The sequence below is a fragment of the Talpa occidentalis genome, unplaced genomic scaffold (assembly GCF_014898055.3).
Source record: "Talpa occidentalis isolate TD23 unplaced genomic scaffold, MPIMG_talOcc4v2.1 talOcc4.8, whole genome shotgun sequence".
NCBI classification, from domain to species: domain Eukaryota; kingdom Metazoa; phylum Chordata; class Mammalia; order Eulipotyphla; family Talpidae; genus Talpa; species Talpa occidentalis.
The window spans coordinates 19081145-19098279 of record NW_023605194.1 but is presented as its reverse complement, the minus strand read 5'-3'; the positions used below and the strand labels follow the sequence as shown (position 1 = coordinate 19098279).

Genomic DNA, 17135 nt, shown 5'->3' with positions numbered 1-17135 from the left:
CGGCGGGGAGCCGGGCGGCGGGGCTGGGGGGACCCGCGGGGATCGGGGAAGCGCGCCCACGTGGCCGGCGAGCTCTGCAGGACCGGGGATTGGCCGGGAGGGGCCTGGGGGCGGCTCCCGGGCTGAGGCCCCGGAGAGCGCTGGCCGGGCCTGCCACGCGGACCGCACCTGGGGCCGGCGACTCGGCGCAGTCCTCCCGGACCAGGTGAGGGGCCTCGGGAGGAGCCGCCCGCCGCGGCTACCGCCACTCCCGGCAGGAGCCCCCGGCGGGCGGGCGGGGAATGGATCTGTGTCCTGCCTGCCCGCACGGGCTGCGCTCTGGCTGGGCATTCAGCTGTCGAAGCCATGTGGCTCAAGGAGGGGTCGGTCAGTCGCTGCCCAGGATCCTCTCCCTTTGGGCGCCAGTGCCTTCGGGTGCCAGGCGAGGGGCTCGGGCGTTGTGGGTTGCGCGCCCATCCCCACACCCTGAGTCAGGGATGGAGGAATCCCTGTAGTGGCAGACTGCAAAGCGGCAGAGGGCAAAGCGCCCAGGGGATTGTCCCTGAGCCCTGAGGTGAGCTGACAGCTGGAGTGAAAGGCGGTTTTTTTGGGGGGGGAGAGGGACGGAGGTGGGGGGAATGCTGGAATTAGCTCGGGTTCATGTGCTCCGAGGAGGCCAAGATTGGCTGCACTAACAGTCAGGGAGGAGCGAGATGGATTCTGGGTGCTACCTTCCAGCTAACTCTTCGCGAAGAGGGGAGGAAGATTTACCTCATGTGTGCCAGGTCCTGTTCTAGACTCTGAAGACACAGCAGGGAACAAAATCTTTTCTTATGGAAATTACATCTTCCAGTCCCTGATGCAAATGAAATGCTTGTCATACAAGATGTCATTTAATTTCACAACTCTGCATGTTAGTTAAGGGCCGGATAGTTGGGACTTGAATCCATTTCTGTCCATCTGTTCAGGAAGTGCTTTCATGCACGACTGTATTGTCCAGGTTAGAGGAACAGAGGGGTTTATATTTGCCATGTAAACTCAGAACTTTTTAAGAGCTGGCAATATGGTTGCAGATGATGCATCTGGAAGTTTGCAGATGCCTGTACCTCTTAACTACCTCATTGAGTTCTTGTAAGGATTATATGAATTATTACATGCCAAGGACATAGAACATTGCCTAGACATAGGACATGCTCTATAGGGCTTAGCTATTGTTAATAGTTTTACTTGGGCTTTTGGGTTTTGGAATGAAGGCCTATTTCCTTAGGCCTATGAATGGTCCTTGCCTACTTATACATTCAATTAAAGTGTTTTTAAAACATTTGCTACCTGCATACTTGCTTGAAATCATTGTAGAAAAACTGAGTTTAGAGCCCTGACTAAGGGAGGCGCAAGGTGAATTCAGAGACTGTACTCAGTAATCGACTTGTCTCTAACCTTTTGTTTTGTGAAAAAAGCAAGGCAGATTTCTCTGATGTTTAATATCATGGTGACCTTGAAGTCACTTGAGCGACATAGGCAGATGCCTGGGCTGCTTCTTTGATTATTAGTCTCATTCTCCAACTTGCTCTTGGCAGCTTTGACTCCGACCCTTACCATCTCAGTGTTTTTTTGGTCTTTTTTAAAGATTTATTATTATTTAAGCATACAAGAGCTGGGGTGTAGCTAGAGGTGCAGGGGGCTGGGGATGAGAGGATTCACCAGAGACAGAGTGGGGAGAGAACAGGTGGATCTACTGAAATACACTGCTGAGGGGAGCAGCAGGCGAGACAGGAAAGGTCTGCTGCACCATGTAGCTCCCTGGCAAGGGATTGAACTCAGTGCATTGTTGCAGTGGCTGGTGATAGCTTGATAGTCCTGAGACTTCACTCTTTGCACCACCAGGGAGGCCCTACCGCCTCAGTGGTTTTTATTCCTGAGTCTGGCTGTCTTGATCTTCCTCTGATGCAAATACCAGTGATGATGTTTTGTTTTTCTCCCTACCTGGGTTGCAAACAAGGAAATTTTGGGTATTTCCCCTCTCTTGCCAGAGGATACCCCAGAAGATTGGAAGCCTGTCCTCTCTGATATTGTTTGCTAGGGAAAATCAGTTCTGTCTGGGACAAGTGAGCTCTTTGAGGAGTAGTGGACCGTTGTCTCCTTTTTGTTCCTTCCACCGTTGTGGATTGAGGCTCTATCTGGGTGCCCCTAGCTAGATGAGCATGACTGGATCTATTTGTTGTTCACATCTGTATGTGCTACAGCGCTTAGAGCAAAGCCATGTGTGCCATGACACTCTGTCGAGGCTAGCTCAGTGGAGGTCGGAGCCATACTAGGAGGAAAGAGGTATCAGTCAACACCTGTTTGATTTCCATCTCACCCCTTGTTCCCAGTAGTGGAGCCATGTTCGTTCTGCAGCTGAACCTCTCTGAATATGAGAGTGGCTTTAGGAAATACCTGATGTGGCAGGTGTGGGAAGAGGGAATGTATAACTGTGGAAGAAAATCTGGAAACCAGATAGGCCTCAAGTTAGGTGGGATATTTGCAGCTTTGTGCAAGGAAGCCTGCTCTTACTTCTGTCCCCAAGGCATTTTCTGAATTTGACTTGAAAGAGGATGCTCAGAGAACCCAAGGAGTTGGAATGCTTTTCAAGCAGGCAGTAAGTATTTTTTTATTTAGGGCCTCCCTGGTGGTGCAGGGGGTTGAGCACAGCACTGTGAAGCTGTCCGCAGCCTCTGCAGCGCTGGTTTGATTCCCGGCTGGTCAGGGAGAGACCCACATGGCACGGCAGACCTCTCCTGCCTTGCCCGCTATTCCCCTCAGCAGTGTTTTCGGTCCTTCTGCCTGTTATGCTCCCCGCTCTGTCTCTGGTGAATCCTCTCACCCTCCCGCACCTCTGGCCTATACCCCAGTTCTTGTATGCATAAATAAATAAATCTTTAAAAAAAGAAAAAAGATTTATTTATTTATGCATGCAGGAGCTAGGGTGTCGGCCAGAGGTGCAGGGGGTGAGTGGGTTCACTAGAGACAGAGTGGGGAGCAGAATAGGCAGATGTACTGATATACACTGATGAGGGGAGCAGTGAGCGAGACAGGAGAGGTCTGCTGCACCATGTGGGTAGCTCCCTGGCCAGGGATTGAACTAATGTCACAGTGGCTGGTAATAGCTTGATAGCACTGTGTCTTTAACCCCTGTGAAACCAGGGAGGCCCCAGGCAGTAAGTACTTTTAAAAAGCACATAAAAGCTACAGTATGAACCTTACAGTATGTCAAGAGACTCCTACTTGACACAAATCACTGTAAATAACAAAAAAGTAACACTTGTAAAAGCCAACATGCAGAGGACAAAGAATACTATAGGAGATAAAGCAGAAGGGCTGGAATTTACCTTGAAGGAGTCATAGATCTATGCCTCTTGGGGCAATGGGTATGGAGGAAAATGTCCCAGACAGAGAAGTTAGATTTTCTTTTAGCCTGATATTTTATGTAAGAGAGGGACTGGGCAGTTCCTATCTGACCTTAGTAATGAAAGCAAAGATTCTTGCATAATTAGCAAATGATTACCCCGTCTTGGTAGAAGTGCCTCCATTGTGAAAGTCAGAGGGCTTTCCAATGTTGGATTGAAGAAGGAGGGCTCTGGGGGTGTGGGGGGTGTGTGTGTAGGGTAAGCCATAGCAGTTGCTCCTGGAGGACTCTGTAAGCCGAGGCAGCGTGCGTTTTGCTGGCCAGGCTGACCCCTATTTGTTTCATGCAGAATCAGTGCGAGTGACCTTTTTCTCCCTCGCCTCCTGAGGTGGGCTGGTTCCGGGTGATGTGCCCTTGGTCTTTGAACCAGCCTGGGGAGCTTTCTATTGGGTCTGTGGTGGAGTGGGAGTCAGAGTTCTGGCAGTGGACTCATCTGTCTAGCTTCTGGCTCCTCCAGAGGTTTCTGGTGGTGTCAGGCAAGATTACTGTGGAAACTCCGTGTGGGGCCTCTCCTGTGCAGGCTTCTGGCAGGGAGACTATTTAGCCCCAGCTTAGCGGCTTGTGGAAGTCTCTCACTCTACTAAGAGTTCTAAAACTAGGACCCTACTCTCCCTTGATCCCATTTATTGGCTACTCCCTCTCCCATTTCTCTGGTTGTTCTTTTGCATCTTTGGGGGCTTCCTTTAATTTTTAATTTTTCTGTGTATTCTCATTATAAAGCTTCATCATAATGGCAGCTGTGCTGCTGGCTCACTGTTTGCCGCTATCCCAGACCTCTGTGCTTTCTTTCGAGCTAAATATCTAGTTTCTGGCAAACTGGACTTCTTGCTGAGCAAATACTTGAAGTCTTGAACTAGGCACTAGTGCACTGTGGTGAGCAAAACGACGCAAGCCCTGGCCGCAAGGAGCTTATAGCCTAATGGGGAAGGTTGACACTAAGATAAAGCCCCCCCTGTTGTGCTGCAGCCGAGCACAACACTGAAGAGACACGGGAGCTAAGAGGACTTAGGGCAGAGCTGCTTGTCTAGTGGCCGGAGAAGGAGGAAAAGTGTCCTTTGAAGTATTCCCTGAGGAAAGGAGAGTCTAGCCGAGATCTGAAGGATGAGGAGGTGCTTTCTTGAAAGGAACTCAGGACTATCTTTAGAGAGAAGGCTACTTTTTTTTTTTTTATGGGGTGGGAGGTTTGAAATTAGATGCTAACAATGCTTTTAAGACTGCTCTTTATTCAGAGGTGGCTTTGCTATAGTGTCCCTCGCAACTGCAGTCACTCGTGGGTATATATTAAGAGGAAGTTTGGGTAGAATTCTTTCACTTTACTGCTTAATATGAAGTATTTCTTTTTTACTAGGCACGTGGCTCCCATCAGTAATGTTTCCTTTTCAAAATATCTAGATACAAGTTTGGTTGGTCAGTTCTGTAAGGGCTTCTGGATATAGATGACTGTAAAACAAATAATCAAGTAGAAAGTATAGAAGTAAAGATGAAAATTGTTCCTGAGAAAAATAAAAAGGATGAGTAGGTGGTATTTAGTGAAAGGGGGAAGGAATAGTCTTCTGGACAGGGAATGGCATTTGCGAAGAACAGAGACTGGTTTTAAGAAAGTCCCATGTCACTTGAAACTCAGTGTATGGAAACCAAATTCATGTTTTCCTCCTTAAAGCTTCTTTTTCTATAAGTTCTCTGCCTTAGTTCCTTAATGCCCAAGTCAGAAACCCCAGGCTAGGTTTCTTTTATGTGTCAACAAAAGATTCTAGGTATCTTTTATGTGTCAAAGAAAACACACAAGTTCTGTCTCTGGTAAGTTTGTCTCTAGTTAGAAGTGGAGGTGGAGGTGGGGGTGGGGGAGAGAAGCAGCCACTTTGTAGCACAACATACCTTCTTCCAATTATCTAATCCAACCTAAATTTAGTTGTGGTGGAAAGGGGTTTTGTGAATGTAACCACAGTCCCTAATTGGTTATATTTGAGTTAATCTGAAGGGAAATTATCCTGGGTGACCTGACTTAATCAGATGGAATCCTTTCAAAAGAGGGCTAGGCCCCCCTGAGGTACTCCAGCCGTAGGTGCACCTGCATGGCCCCTCCTCCAGGACTTTCTTTCCCAACTGCCTGCCTCTTCAGTGGCTCTCCACTACTTCCAGTGTCTGTCAGCAGTACTGATTACACTGCTGCCCTGCTGTGTTACCACTCCCCCATCCTGCCCCCACACCCATTCTATAATTCCTTGAGGGAAGACATGATGCCTTACTTATAACTGTGGCCAGGGGTCTCTCCCAGGGCAGGCATGTACCACATGTGCATATGCTCACACATACTCACACATACACTCAAATGACGAAAGTAATCATGCTATGTTTATTTCCACCTTTATAAGTGATTGTTTCTACCCTATTGTGATCCCCTACCTTCTGCATCTTTCAGATAAGTCTGTTTGCTTCTTCTGGAAGGCGCCTGTATTGTCATGCTCTCATCTCTGCTCTCTTGCCTCCTGTGCTTGCTGTTGCTAATATTATGTATTATCTCCTAGGTGGGCTCTTGTTACCCAGTCAGGTTCGTCAAGGGACAGGTACTGAGTTTTCCTTTGCCCCAGCCTGCCACTGCATGATCAAGCACAGGGCTTGGCCACCAGGATGCATGCGTTGGTGCCTGATCACTCAGTCTGGCGGCCTGTCACTGGGACCTTCCCAAACAAGTCAGATGATGCTGGTTGATCTACACCAGTGGGAGGTGCTCAGGACATCCAGAGAAGGCTTTCGTATTGGGGAAATCCTTATTTTCCCTCTGTCTTTGAAGTCCCCAGTTTTGTGTGAGGAAGATGGAGGCTGACCTGTCTGGCTTTAACATCGATGCCCCCCGTTGGGACCAGAGCACTTTCCTTGGGCGGGTGAAGCACTTCTTCAATATCACGGACCCCCGCACTGTCCTGGTACCAGAGCAGGAGCTGGACTGGGCCAAGATTATGGTGGAGAAGAGCAGGTGAGTGATTGGGGCAGGGGCCGGAGACACTGCCAGTGTTGATGGGAGCAGGTGGGAACCAATGCTGGGGAGGAGCAGAGGTCTTAGGAAGGAGGGAGGCACAAGGTGACTGGCAGGGGGGCCAGGAGGTAACTCTGCCTATTCTTGGGGGGCAGGATGGGAGTCGTGCCCCCAGGCACCCAAGTGGAGCAGCTGCTATATGCTAAAAAGCTGTATGACTCGGCCTTCCACCCTGACACCGGGGAGAAGATGAATGTCATTGGGCGGATGTCCTTCCAGGTCCCGGGCGGCATGATCATCACAGGCTTCATGCTCCAATTCTACAGGTAGGCCAGGGAGCCCACAGCACAGGCTGGCATGTGGCTCCACTAGGCAGGAAGCCATGTGGTAATCACAACAGCCATCTTTATGGCCCCTTTCCAGAGGTCAGGCACTGTGCTAAATTCTTTATATGTATTGTCTCGTTTAATCCTAGAGGTTATGTGACTTGTCTGAGTTCACACAGCCAGGACATACTGGTGCTGAGGGCTGTCTTCTCTAGAACTCTCATCAAATAAACTCTCCCAACTCCCGCTTCCCAAAGTACCTCCCAAGTGAAAAAAGAAAAATAAGAAGACTCTCAGGGTCCAGTGGGGAGAGAATAAACTTGTGTAGCTATGGATATGCGACTCCTCCCGCTCCCTCTCTTCCCTCCCTCCACCTGCCTCTCCTCCCACCTCACACATTTGTCTGGCTATTGAGCCAGGCCTTGGACCAGGTGTTGGGAATATAAAGACTTTAGTTCCTCCCCTCAAGGATTGCCCAGTGTTTCTGAAGAGACCAAGAAGTAAACAGTTACAGTCCAATTTCTGAGTGGTAGGTTGGGGGAGAGTATGGGCTTGTGGGAGCAGGGCAGAGAAGGGTCAGGAATGTTCCCAGGAGGAAATGATCTCTCAACAGAGCAGGATTTTGCCTTGAACAGAGAAGGGCCAGATATTCCAGGCAGAAGGGCCTGCTTGTGTGGGAGCCCAGCTGCATCCACAGCATGGGAACAGCAGGTGATGTGGTTTGGTGTCCACCAGGCCATCCCTTCCATCTTGCTCTCTGGGGTCCCCTCACTGGTAGGACCATGCCGGCGGTGATCTTCTGGCAGTGGGTGAACCAGTCCTTCAATGCCTTAGTCAACTATACCAACAGGAATGCCGCTTCCCCCACATCGGAGAGGTAGGTGACCTGAACTCTGGGCAGTGCACATGGGTCTGGAGCAGATGGCTGTTCCCTTGGGCCCCAAAGGGTTCTCTTATCCTGTTTATTCTTCCTCCATGGGGCTTGCACCGGGCAGGTGATCAACTCTCCCTTTTTTGGGTTTGGAAGTATTTTCTTAAGCTGAGTAATAGGAGAATATCTTCTTCCTAGAACAATTCCAAATGTTCTTTGATTCAGTCAACAAATATTTCTTGAGTGTGTATTATGTGTCAGGCATAGTTCTAGCTGCTGGGGATCCATTAGAGTAAGACAGGTGTGGTCTTGTGGAGTTTAAGGATCTTTATGAAAACATGCACAATAATCTGAGGTATACACTCTGCCATTAATGAAACAAACAGGGTGAGAAGCCAGAGAACCGTGGTCTGTTACACGGACTAGTCAGGGAAGTCCTTTTTGTAGAGCTTGAACAGTACATTGTTCTGAAGGATAAGGATTTAACTAGAGAAGAGTTCTCTGGAGCAGCAGCATGCAAAAAATCTAAGACAGGAAAGAGCTGGGCATGTTTAAATCAGTAAAAGAAGGCCTCCCTGGTGGCACAAGGGGTGAAGCACCACTCTGTGAAGCTATCCATAGCCTCTGCAGCACAAGTTTGATCCCTGGCCGGCCAGGGAGCTACCCACATGGCTCAGCAGACCTCTCCTGTATCATCCGCTGCTCCCCTCAGCAGTGTGTTTCAGTCAGTCTGCCTGTTCTCTTCCCCACTCTGCCTCTGGTGAGTCCTCTCACCCCCCCCCCACCCCTTGCATCCCTGGCCTGTACCCCAGCTCTTGTATGCATAAATAAATAAATCTTTGGAAAAAAAATTAGTAAAAGAAAGCATTGTGAGTGGCAGAGGTCACAAGATGAGGCTGGGGACAGAGCTCATGGAAACTTGTTTCCAGACTTTATCAATCAAACCATGTCCTTGCCCTCAGCCAATAGGGCTTCCAACTGCCAAGCATCTCTCTCCCTCACCAGGCAGATGGCCCTTTCCTACGTCACAGCCACCACCACCGCTGTGGCCACTGCTGTGGGCATGAACATGTTGACAAAGGTAAGATCTGGGGCCGCTATACCCATGACGGCCACTGGGGGGCAGCAAAGTCCTGTGGAAAGCTCCCCATTCCGTTTCCCCTGCCTGGGTGAGCTGGGTATGGAGAACCCAGCAAGTAGTGGGAAATACAGCAGCTCTGTCCCCAGGTTGGTTTTTCCTCAGGCCTTTGAGGGAGTTTGGGCTTCCCAGACTGGATGGCAAGATTTGTGGCAGTAAGACCCGATGTCTTGTTTTATGTCCTTAAGTCCCCTCCGCTCCCACCATCAATGACCCAGAAGAACAGAATTGTTCCCTCTCCCCACAGAGAGCTCCACCCCTGGTGGGCCGCTGGGTGCCCTTTGCTGCTGTGGCCGCAGCTAATTGTGTCAACATACCAATGATGCGACAGCAGTGAGTACAGGATCCCTTTTCCTCCTCATAAGCCACAAGGTTAGCAGGGCGGGGCAAGAAGCCAAGGCAATGAGTGGCTTCTTGGGGCTGAGCTGGGCACTTTCAAAGGGTCCCTGGGAATTGGCTGCTCCAGCAGCGACAGCTCCAGCAATGGCAGTGACTAAGGTTTAATCATAGTCAAATGATGAGTGCTTGGGAGTCATTTTTGGATGCTACGGGCTGAGGCAGATAGGGTGGACCTGTGGGGTTTTATACTAGATCTTGAGTTTTCCACTGCAGCTCTTTAAGTAGTAAACACTGTCCTTCACCGAAGCCCTGTATTTCACAGAGGGAAATGTAGCAAAGTGAGGTTTCCAAAGACAGAACAGCTGCTTTGAAAGAAGCCAGAGGACTAGATAAATGTTTCCCAGGGACCCAGCTCTAAGCTCAGCAGCTGCAAAGTTGAAACCTTGTGCCTTGCAATCTTTGTACTTGACTAGAGAAAGTGTAACTGTTCTTCTGTTGTGAAATTTAATGATGTGATATACATGGTCCACTTAAAACATTGCCTAGAACATGTTACAAATGCTATGTAAGTGTGAGCTGTCAGGCAGCCACTGCTGTCATCCCTTTCATTGTCATCTCCATTGTCAACAATTTATAATTTCTTGGGAATGTGCTGGCAAGTGGAAATTGATCCCAGTGGCCCTTGCAGAAGGAGCACACGCCCAGAGTAGCCATGCACATGCATTGCTCCTCTCCTCATTTCTTTTCCCATCCAGTTGCTCCTTCCCAATAAATGAATGAGTTCCAGCCACCTACCTGGTCTTGGGTTGAATGCTGTCAAAAACTGACTTGAGCATTATAGCCAGAGCAGCTCTTCAGTGTGTGGCGCTGGGCTAAGCACCCTACAGGCATTTGCCTGCTGAGTCCTCACCAGGTGCCAGGATGATCCCCATTTTGCAGAGGAGGGTAACTGAGTCTAGCAGGTATAAGAGCAAACCCTTACCCTCAACCTCAGGATTTGACCCAGCTCTCTTAACTGCTGCCCTCAAACTGCCCACTGTCACTTTGGAGTTACCACTCACTGGGGTGCAGAAGGAAGATCAAGGCCAGGTTGCAGGAGGTGGCTTCCTAGAGCTCAGGTGCCCTGGTCTTGGCCCCCTGGTTTGTCACATCATCACTGGCAGGCTTTGGGCACTTTCCCAAGTACAGCCTCTCCTGTCTTTGTTTAGGGAACTCATCCAGGGCATCTGCGTGAAGGACAAGAATCACAATGAGATCGGTCACTCCCGGGTGAGCAGAGCCTCTCTTGGCGTGGGAGAGGGAATTCTGGCTCATACTCTGTCCTGCCCTTACTGGTCTAAGCCCTGACTCCACCTCATCCCAACTGTCCCAACATTTCTTTGTCCGCAACATGCCTCTCCTGTCCTTTAGCCATCATTGCTGGTCTGGGAACCATAAAGTTCTGGCTGGGTGGACCAGGGTCAGGTGAGGTCACTCAGTCTCTGGCCGTGACACTGACCTGCACACAGCCTGTATCCTGGATAAGGTCATGCCTGACAATTGACTCTTTTCTGTCCTTAGAGAGCTGCTATTGTCGGCATCACTCAAGTGGTTATTTCTCGGATTGCCATGGCAGCCCCTGGCATGAGTAAGATGGGGAAACCCTTCCATCCTGGGGTACCCTGGAAAACACAGTGGAGACCTCAGTCACACTTCGCTTTTGGGTGGGGAGGTGGGGCCCCAGCTTCTACTGCCATGTTTGCAGAGCCCTGAAAGTCATTGAGAATCCCCCCCCCCCTTCCTGGAACATTCATTAATCAGAGGTTTGGGGAGGGGGGTTATTTGCATTGGACAAATATTCATCACTACCTTCAATTGCTGGGCCCAGTGTGGGTGCTGGGGAGACAGTGGTACAAACTGTAGCCCGTCTGCCTCTGGAGGGGGCGCAGATTGCAGAGAGGGTCTAGAACTTACTTGCATGAGCCTTCAGAGATAGTTTTGTGTTGGGGAGGGGTGCTTTGGGCCTGTGGCATGTGTCCTCTTATGATTAGAGATTTCTGGTTCAGAAGTTTGGAAAGCACCCTTCTGCCAGCACTTGGGGGTCACAGGTCAGGTGGTCATGCCAACGCCATCCTCCATTCTTCTCCCCAATGAAAAGCACTTTCTGAAACTTCTGGGGAAGGAAGAAGAATCACTCAGTCCTTGATCTGACTTTGGCAAGGGGGCTTGGGGAGAGCCTTCCAGCCCTGCCCACTCAGTTCCTCCCTGGTCTCTTCCAGTCTTGTTGCCCATCGTTATGGAACAGCTGGAGAAACTGCGTTTCATGAAGGTGTGTGGGGTTCTCTTTGTCTTCCCAGAGTCGCCAGCCATAACTGTGCCCCAGGCTTCTGACCTCCTGTCCTTCCCTCTGCTGCCTCCCTTCATCCCACTCAAGTTGGACCCATACCAAACCCTGCGGGCCACCTGCTTCCCACACCATAGTCTGTTTCTTGGTCCTGTCTGCAGAGTGCAAGGAAAGCTCCCCGCCCCCAACATTCAGGGCAAGGCTGTCAGTCCCCACTGGTGCACTCTGGGTGGCTGGCGGCAGGGCGGATGTGGGGTTCCTGTGAGGCATAGAAACCCCATGTGTGTCTCTCTTTCGTTTGTTCTTGTGCAGAAAGTCAAGGTCCTGCATGGACCGTTGCAGGTCATGCTGTGCGGGTGCTTGTGAGTATCGCGTTTTCTTGGTTTGGGGTTTGTGGTGGCTGCCGCCCCCGAAGTGTCTTCTCCTGTCACCCATGTTGCTGAGCATGTGGTCCTTTCCCTGACTTCGGAGTGCCCAAGCTCCTCAGGAATCCTTGGTTCCTCTGCAGAGCTCTAGCCTCATCTTTTGGGGGGATGCCAGGCTGGCCAGGCATTGTGCACACATCTGTGTGGGAAGCAATGTGCTTGGGTGCCCTCCTCGCCCAGGATCGCATGGTCAGGGGCAGTTTTATTTACTTAATTTTATTTCACTTATTTTCTGCAGCAGTTTTAGAGAAGAGGCAAAGATGGTGAGATAGTCCCATCCCCAAAAAGATATCCCCAAAAAGAGAGGGTCATGTGTGGAGAAGGTAAAAGTGTCCACTAACATGCAGGTGGCAGCACATGCCAGCCCACTACGGCATCAGCCAAGTCAGTGCACCCTGACTCCCATAGTGCCCTGTGGCAACTCTGTGTCCATACAAGTAAATCCCCTTTGTAGATGATGACACCTCAAAAATGATGAGACAACCTGGGGCTGTCAGGAAACATACAAGGCATTCTCAGGTGCCTGCTGTTGGCTGCACGTGTCACAGGTGACCATATCACGTGGGTGACAACAGCAACTGACACTGGATGTTTTCTTGGTGTCCCCTCTGTGCTAATCCTTCACAGCTACAATTTCACTGAATTCTCTGAGCCCTAGAGGTATCTGTACTGACATGATCTCCTTTTACAAATGAGGAATCTGGGGCTTAGCAGGATTAAGAAACTCGTCTGGGGTGTAGCTGGCGGTACCTGAGCTGAGATAGGACCACGCTCATGCCCCAGGCTGACATCACACTGTAGCAGCTTCTGCTAAGTGACTTAGTCCTGAATGGGCAGTTACCATGAGCAGGACTTGGCATGTGTGGTCTCCTGTGAAGGCAGGAACCCTGCAAGGGACCTCCGCTGGCTCAGAGGGAACTTGCCTAAGAGTGCACAGCTAGTAAGTGGCAAAGCTGGCATAGCAACTCTGGCCTGTTAGATTCCTGGAATCTGTCAGACATGGTCCTGGACCCTCATCATCAGAGAACTTGTTGGAAATATAAAGACTTGCAAACCTTCCTCCAGATCTGCTGAATCAGCTTTGCCTTTTAAACTGTTCCCCAAATGATTTGCCCAGAAAGGCTTAGAAACTCAGCTCTTTACTGGTATCTAACAGACTAGGTGTCCAGTGAGTAGGGGGCAGGGCTTTGGGGTCGCTTCCTGCCTCTCCCTGGCTCTCCCCAACCTCAGCAGGTGCTTGGGGCCTTTAGGGCTGCTGTTGCTCACACTCCTGGTATTTCCACTGGCTTCATCTGCTTGAAAACAGAGTGGCTATCTCACGATGGGTGGGGGTACTGGGGGTGACTTTATCCTGTGCCATATTGGGTGTCCCAGCACTGGGAGACCAAGAGGAGACTGAAGGGAGGGCTCTCTGGGACCAGCCGGAAGGCAGGCCTGGTGAATGGGTATCTCCCTCATCCTTTGGGACCTCAGGGAGGGGGTGTGGGTGGGCCTGTGATAAGAAGCCCCCTAAACTCTGGTTTCTCCTTCCTTCCAGCCTCATCTTCATGGTGCCAGTGGCATGTGGGCTCTTTCCGCAGACATGGTATCAGCTGTTCATTCCTCACTCTGTTTATTGGACACTCTGTCCCTGCCCTCCCTGACGTGCCTGCTGTCCATGGAGGCAGAGGGCCGGGAGGGCACATGTGTTTGAGGACAAGGCCCGCCAGCCTGAACTCTGAGCTCATAGCTGTGGATGGATGGTATACCTGAGCTCTCCACGCAGAGGGATGAGTTGCTTCCTCCCAGTAGGGCAAGGGCTGCCTTGGAGAGGAGGTGGGGGAACAACCAGACTTTCTGATCCTGTTGCTTGGGAATTTAGCTCCATCTCCCCTGGCTGGATCTGGTCTTTGAATTGAACAAGAGAATAGGTACTTATTTTGGCTCATGTTTGCCAAAGGGTGGAGGTGGGTCTTTCCAATTCACTTGGATGTCCCAGAAGGAGAGCAGGGTGTGAGAAGGGATGATGGAAAGGGAAGGGAAGGATTAGACTGGGCCAGGGGAGGGACTAGCTCCAGGAGACCAGGTAGTTTCAGTATATACAGAGGAGGTTCTTAATTTTCCTTCTTTAGGGTTCTTTGTTTGGTAGTTACCTGCTAGACATCTCCAAGCACCATGATTGTAATCTTCAGGGAAGATGGAAGTTTAGCACCAGGGAGAATGAAGACTGGTCTGGTAGAGGTAAAAGTAACACATCGTAGTGTACAAAGGCCACTAGTAATTCTGATGGAAAAATCAGGAAGGGCTGCTTGGAGGTGGCATTCGAGTTGACTTTATCTGAGGGTAATTTGCTTCTTGTCCAGGTATATACTTGTCACCCCCTTTTCTCTTTTCAGCAAATTTCCAGTTTCCTCACTGGAACCAGAGCTCCAAGGCACCATTAGGACCAAGTATGGAGAACCTGTGCCTTATGTCTACTTCAACAAGGGTCTCTAAGTGGCCATATTCACCAGCTCCTCCTTAGCCACATGTCTAGCTGTGCCCTCACTCCTTTGCCCACTGGGCCTGAAAACCAGGGTGGATTTGGATAGGTGGGAGGATGCCACTGGTTTGTTGGACTCCAGGGAATAAAAATGAACAAGAGGGGAAAGACCAAGTCCTCAGTCTGCTACCTGCTCAGCCTTGTTCTCCCTCTTGGATAGGTTGCTGACATGTGGGATAAATACTCAAGAAAACTCTTTGGAAAATTAGAAAACTTTTGAGATGCTAGTTCCAGTCTAAGTGGGGAGGAGCCTCTGGGATAAAAAGAAGCTCCCTCTCCCCTTTCTCTTCATCTTTTCTCAAGCTGTGCAATCTTTCAGCTGATCAGCCTTAGCAAACCTAGGAAGAGAGAGTGGGGAGTGTCACCCTGGGGTTCACAGCCACCCTTCCCCATTCTCCTCCCTGCTGCCCCCAGGAGAAAAGCCACTTTGGGAGTGCTGCTAACTTTGACTTTATCAGTCACTTAGGAGTTCTTAGTGCTAAATAAGGTCACTGTCAGGCAGCGGTTTCCTGGGACTTCCAGCCTCTCTGTTAACACTGACTTTCTCCCCCTCCCCTAAATCCTGTCTGATTTTACTTCTTTGTGTTTGAAAGAAAAATCCACTGACTGTGACTAAAAAGGATGTGGATAGATATTAACTATTTTCATGGGGGTAATTTCCTAGCCACCTCCCTTCCTGAGCCCCTTGGGTTAAACACCAAAGACAGACTGGCATGTACTGAATAGGAAAGGAATTTTTTTTTTTGGATACCTCTACGAGGAAATCAACCAGGACCAAAGTCTTAAAGGACATACAGCAAATCACTGCTACCTCCCTTTCCCAACTCGGCTGCTCCAGGCAATGGCTCAAGCTTCCCTGGGGAGCCGTTGTGGTTTACCTGGGTCCATGTCTGGATGAGTTTTTGTTTAGTAGAACTTTCCAACAATTCAGAGGATCACTGTGAACTGAATAAATTTTTTGAGCACACTGAATTGTCTGCAGTGAGTTAATAAAGGTTGACTGGAAAGCAGGATCTGGTCTTAACCTTGGCCTTGGCATGTAGGAGGGTATCTCAATAAAGGGGAAACTGACACTGGGAGACCACTGATCATTTCCCTTATTACAGAGAAAAGGGCCACTTGTCTTTGCTGAAAAGCTGCAGAGATCTTCCTGAGTGGCAATGTGCTGCTCCTGAGCAGGAGTTTGTGAACACTGGCTCTGGTGTCCAAATTTGCCTCTTACTGTTTTATAGTGCCTGGGAACTAGGAATGGTTTTTATATATTTATAAAGGATTGTAAAAAATAAAAAGTATGTGACAGTCTATTTATGTGGCATGCTACGCCTAAAATATTTACTTTCTGGCCCTTTACATAATGCCTCCCTTAGTCTGGAGCAGTGATTTGCACCTGCATCAGAATTACCTAGAGGGATTGTCAACACCCAAATTGAAGGGTCATATCCCCAGCATTTCTAATGATGTAGTTCTTAGGTGGAACTTGAGAATTTACATTTCAGGTCATTTCCTGGTGATGCTGATTACTTGGGTCTGGGGACACACTTTAAGGATCACTGGTCTGAAGAGAGGGTCTTCTACTTGGTACTGTCTGCAGTTTTATTTAAAAAGTTAAAATTCATATAAAGTCATACTTTTAGAATGTACAATTCACTGGATGTTAATAGTCATAGAGTTGTGTAGCTATCACCACTAATTTCAGAGCATTTTTGTTATGCCCCCCCCACCCCCCAAGGTAGGTCTTTCCAATTCACTTGGATGTCCCAGAAGGAGAGCAGGGGGTGAGAAGGGATGATGGAAAGGGAAGGGAAAGATTAGACTGGGCCAGGGGAGGGACTACCCGGTCCAGGAGACCAGGTAGCCATTCCAAGTTCCCCTTATTCTCTATTCTCTAGCCTCACACCCCTAATCCTACCTTCAATCTCTATAGATGTGCCTGTTCTGGACATTGCGTATCAGTGGAATCACATAGTGTGCAGCCTTCTGAGTCTGGCTTTTTTTTTTTTTTTTAAGATTTATTTATGTATATAAGAACTGGAGTACAGGCCAGAGGTGTTTGGGGTGAGAGGATTCACCAGAGACAGAGTGAGGAGCAAAACATGCAGATCTACTGAAATACACTGCTGAGGGGAGCAGCTGGAGAGACAGGAGAGATCTGCTGCGCCATGTGGGTCACCTTCCTGTCCGGGGCTAGAACTCCTGCTGCAGTGGCTGCAGATAGCTTCATAGTGCTGCGTCTTAACCCCTGACACCACAAGGGAGGTCCTGAGTCTGGCTTCTTTAACTCAGCATCCTGTTTTCAAAGATCATATTGTGGGGGTGGGAGGGGTGAGGGCTATCAAGATATTGTAACAAGGTGGTCCCCAGGAAAAGGGGAGGTTCCAGGTTCCCTGTTCCATGGAAAGGAGGGTGTAGCTGAGCAGGGAGGAGAAGAACTATGAGTAGGAGATGCCATAGTTAGTCAGCAGCATTTTCCATGAATGCCCAGTATGACAGTCCTATTATTGGAAAATAGTCCATCAGTCCATGCCAAAGGAAAAAAACATCTGGTGGCATTAGCCAAAACAAAACAGCGAATATATCAAAATTACAGGAAGAAAAATCTTAAAACGGATTCAACTTATTTCAAATGTTTGGTTATCTCCCAATAACTTCTTTCTCCAAAGCCTTTTAGAATCACCATATGCCTTCTTAGCAAGCTGTAGATTTAGTACTTCCGCCACACTCAAGATGGCTGCATCTGAGGCAGCCTGTCAATACACGTTCTAGGTGGCCCCGCCCCCATTGGAGCTACTTCCGC

At 49.4% G+C, this 17135-nt stretch overlaps 1 protein-coding gene across 4 annotated transcripts; it reads left to right on the top strand.

Moving 5' to 3' along the window:
- The first annotated feature begins 124 nt into the window (after positions 1-124).
- Positions 125-15607, top strand: SFXN2 (sideroflexin 2). 4 transcript variants are annotated; one of them, XM_037497122.2, is made up of 13 exons: positions 125-205; positions 5950-5988; positions 6216-6398; positions 6554-6724; positions 7503-7601; positions 8601-8676; positions 8981-9066; positions 10281-10341; positions 10633-10699; positions 11331-11380; positions 11708-11757; positions 13358-13405; positions 14196-15607. In XM_037497122.2, exons 3-13 carry the CDS (start codon positions 6238-6240, stop codon positions 14293-14295), a joined length of 969 nt encoding a protein of 322 aa, XP_037353019.1. In that variant the 5' UTR covers positions 125-205; positions 5950-5988; positions 6216-6237; the 3' UTR covers positions 14296-15607. The 4 variants fall into 4 exon arrangements, with proteins under 4 accessions (XP_037353019.1, XP_037353018.1, XP_037353021.1 ...); XM_037497121.2 differs by lacking the exon at positions 5950-5988; XM_037497123.2 differs by lacking the exons at positions 125-205; positions 5950-5988 and adding an exon at positions 353-553.
- Positions 15608-17135: the final 1528 nt, after the last annotated feature.

Bases quoted from the DNA above. Each gene is read 5' to 3' on its own strand.
- SFXN2 (XM_037497121.2), top strand. From the start codon at position 6,238: ATGGAGGCTGACCTGTCTGGCTTTAACATCGATGCCCCCCGTTGGGAC. The intron at 6,725-7,502 runs GTAGGCCAGGGA...CCTCACTGGTAG, and splicing joins TTCATGCTCCAATTCTACAG to GACCATGCCGGCGGTGATCT. The intron at 8,677-8,980 runs GTAAGATCTGGG...CTCTCCCCACAG, and splicing joins GCATGAACATGTTGACAAAG to AGAGCTCCACCCCTGGTGGG.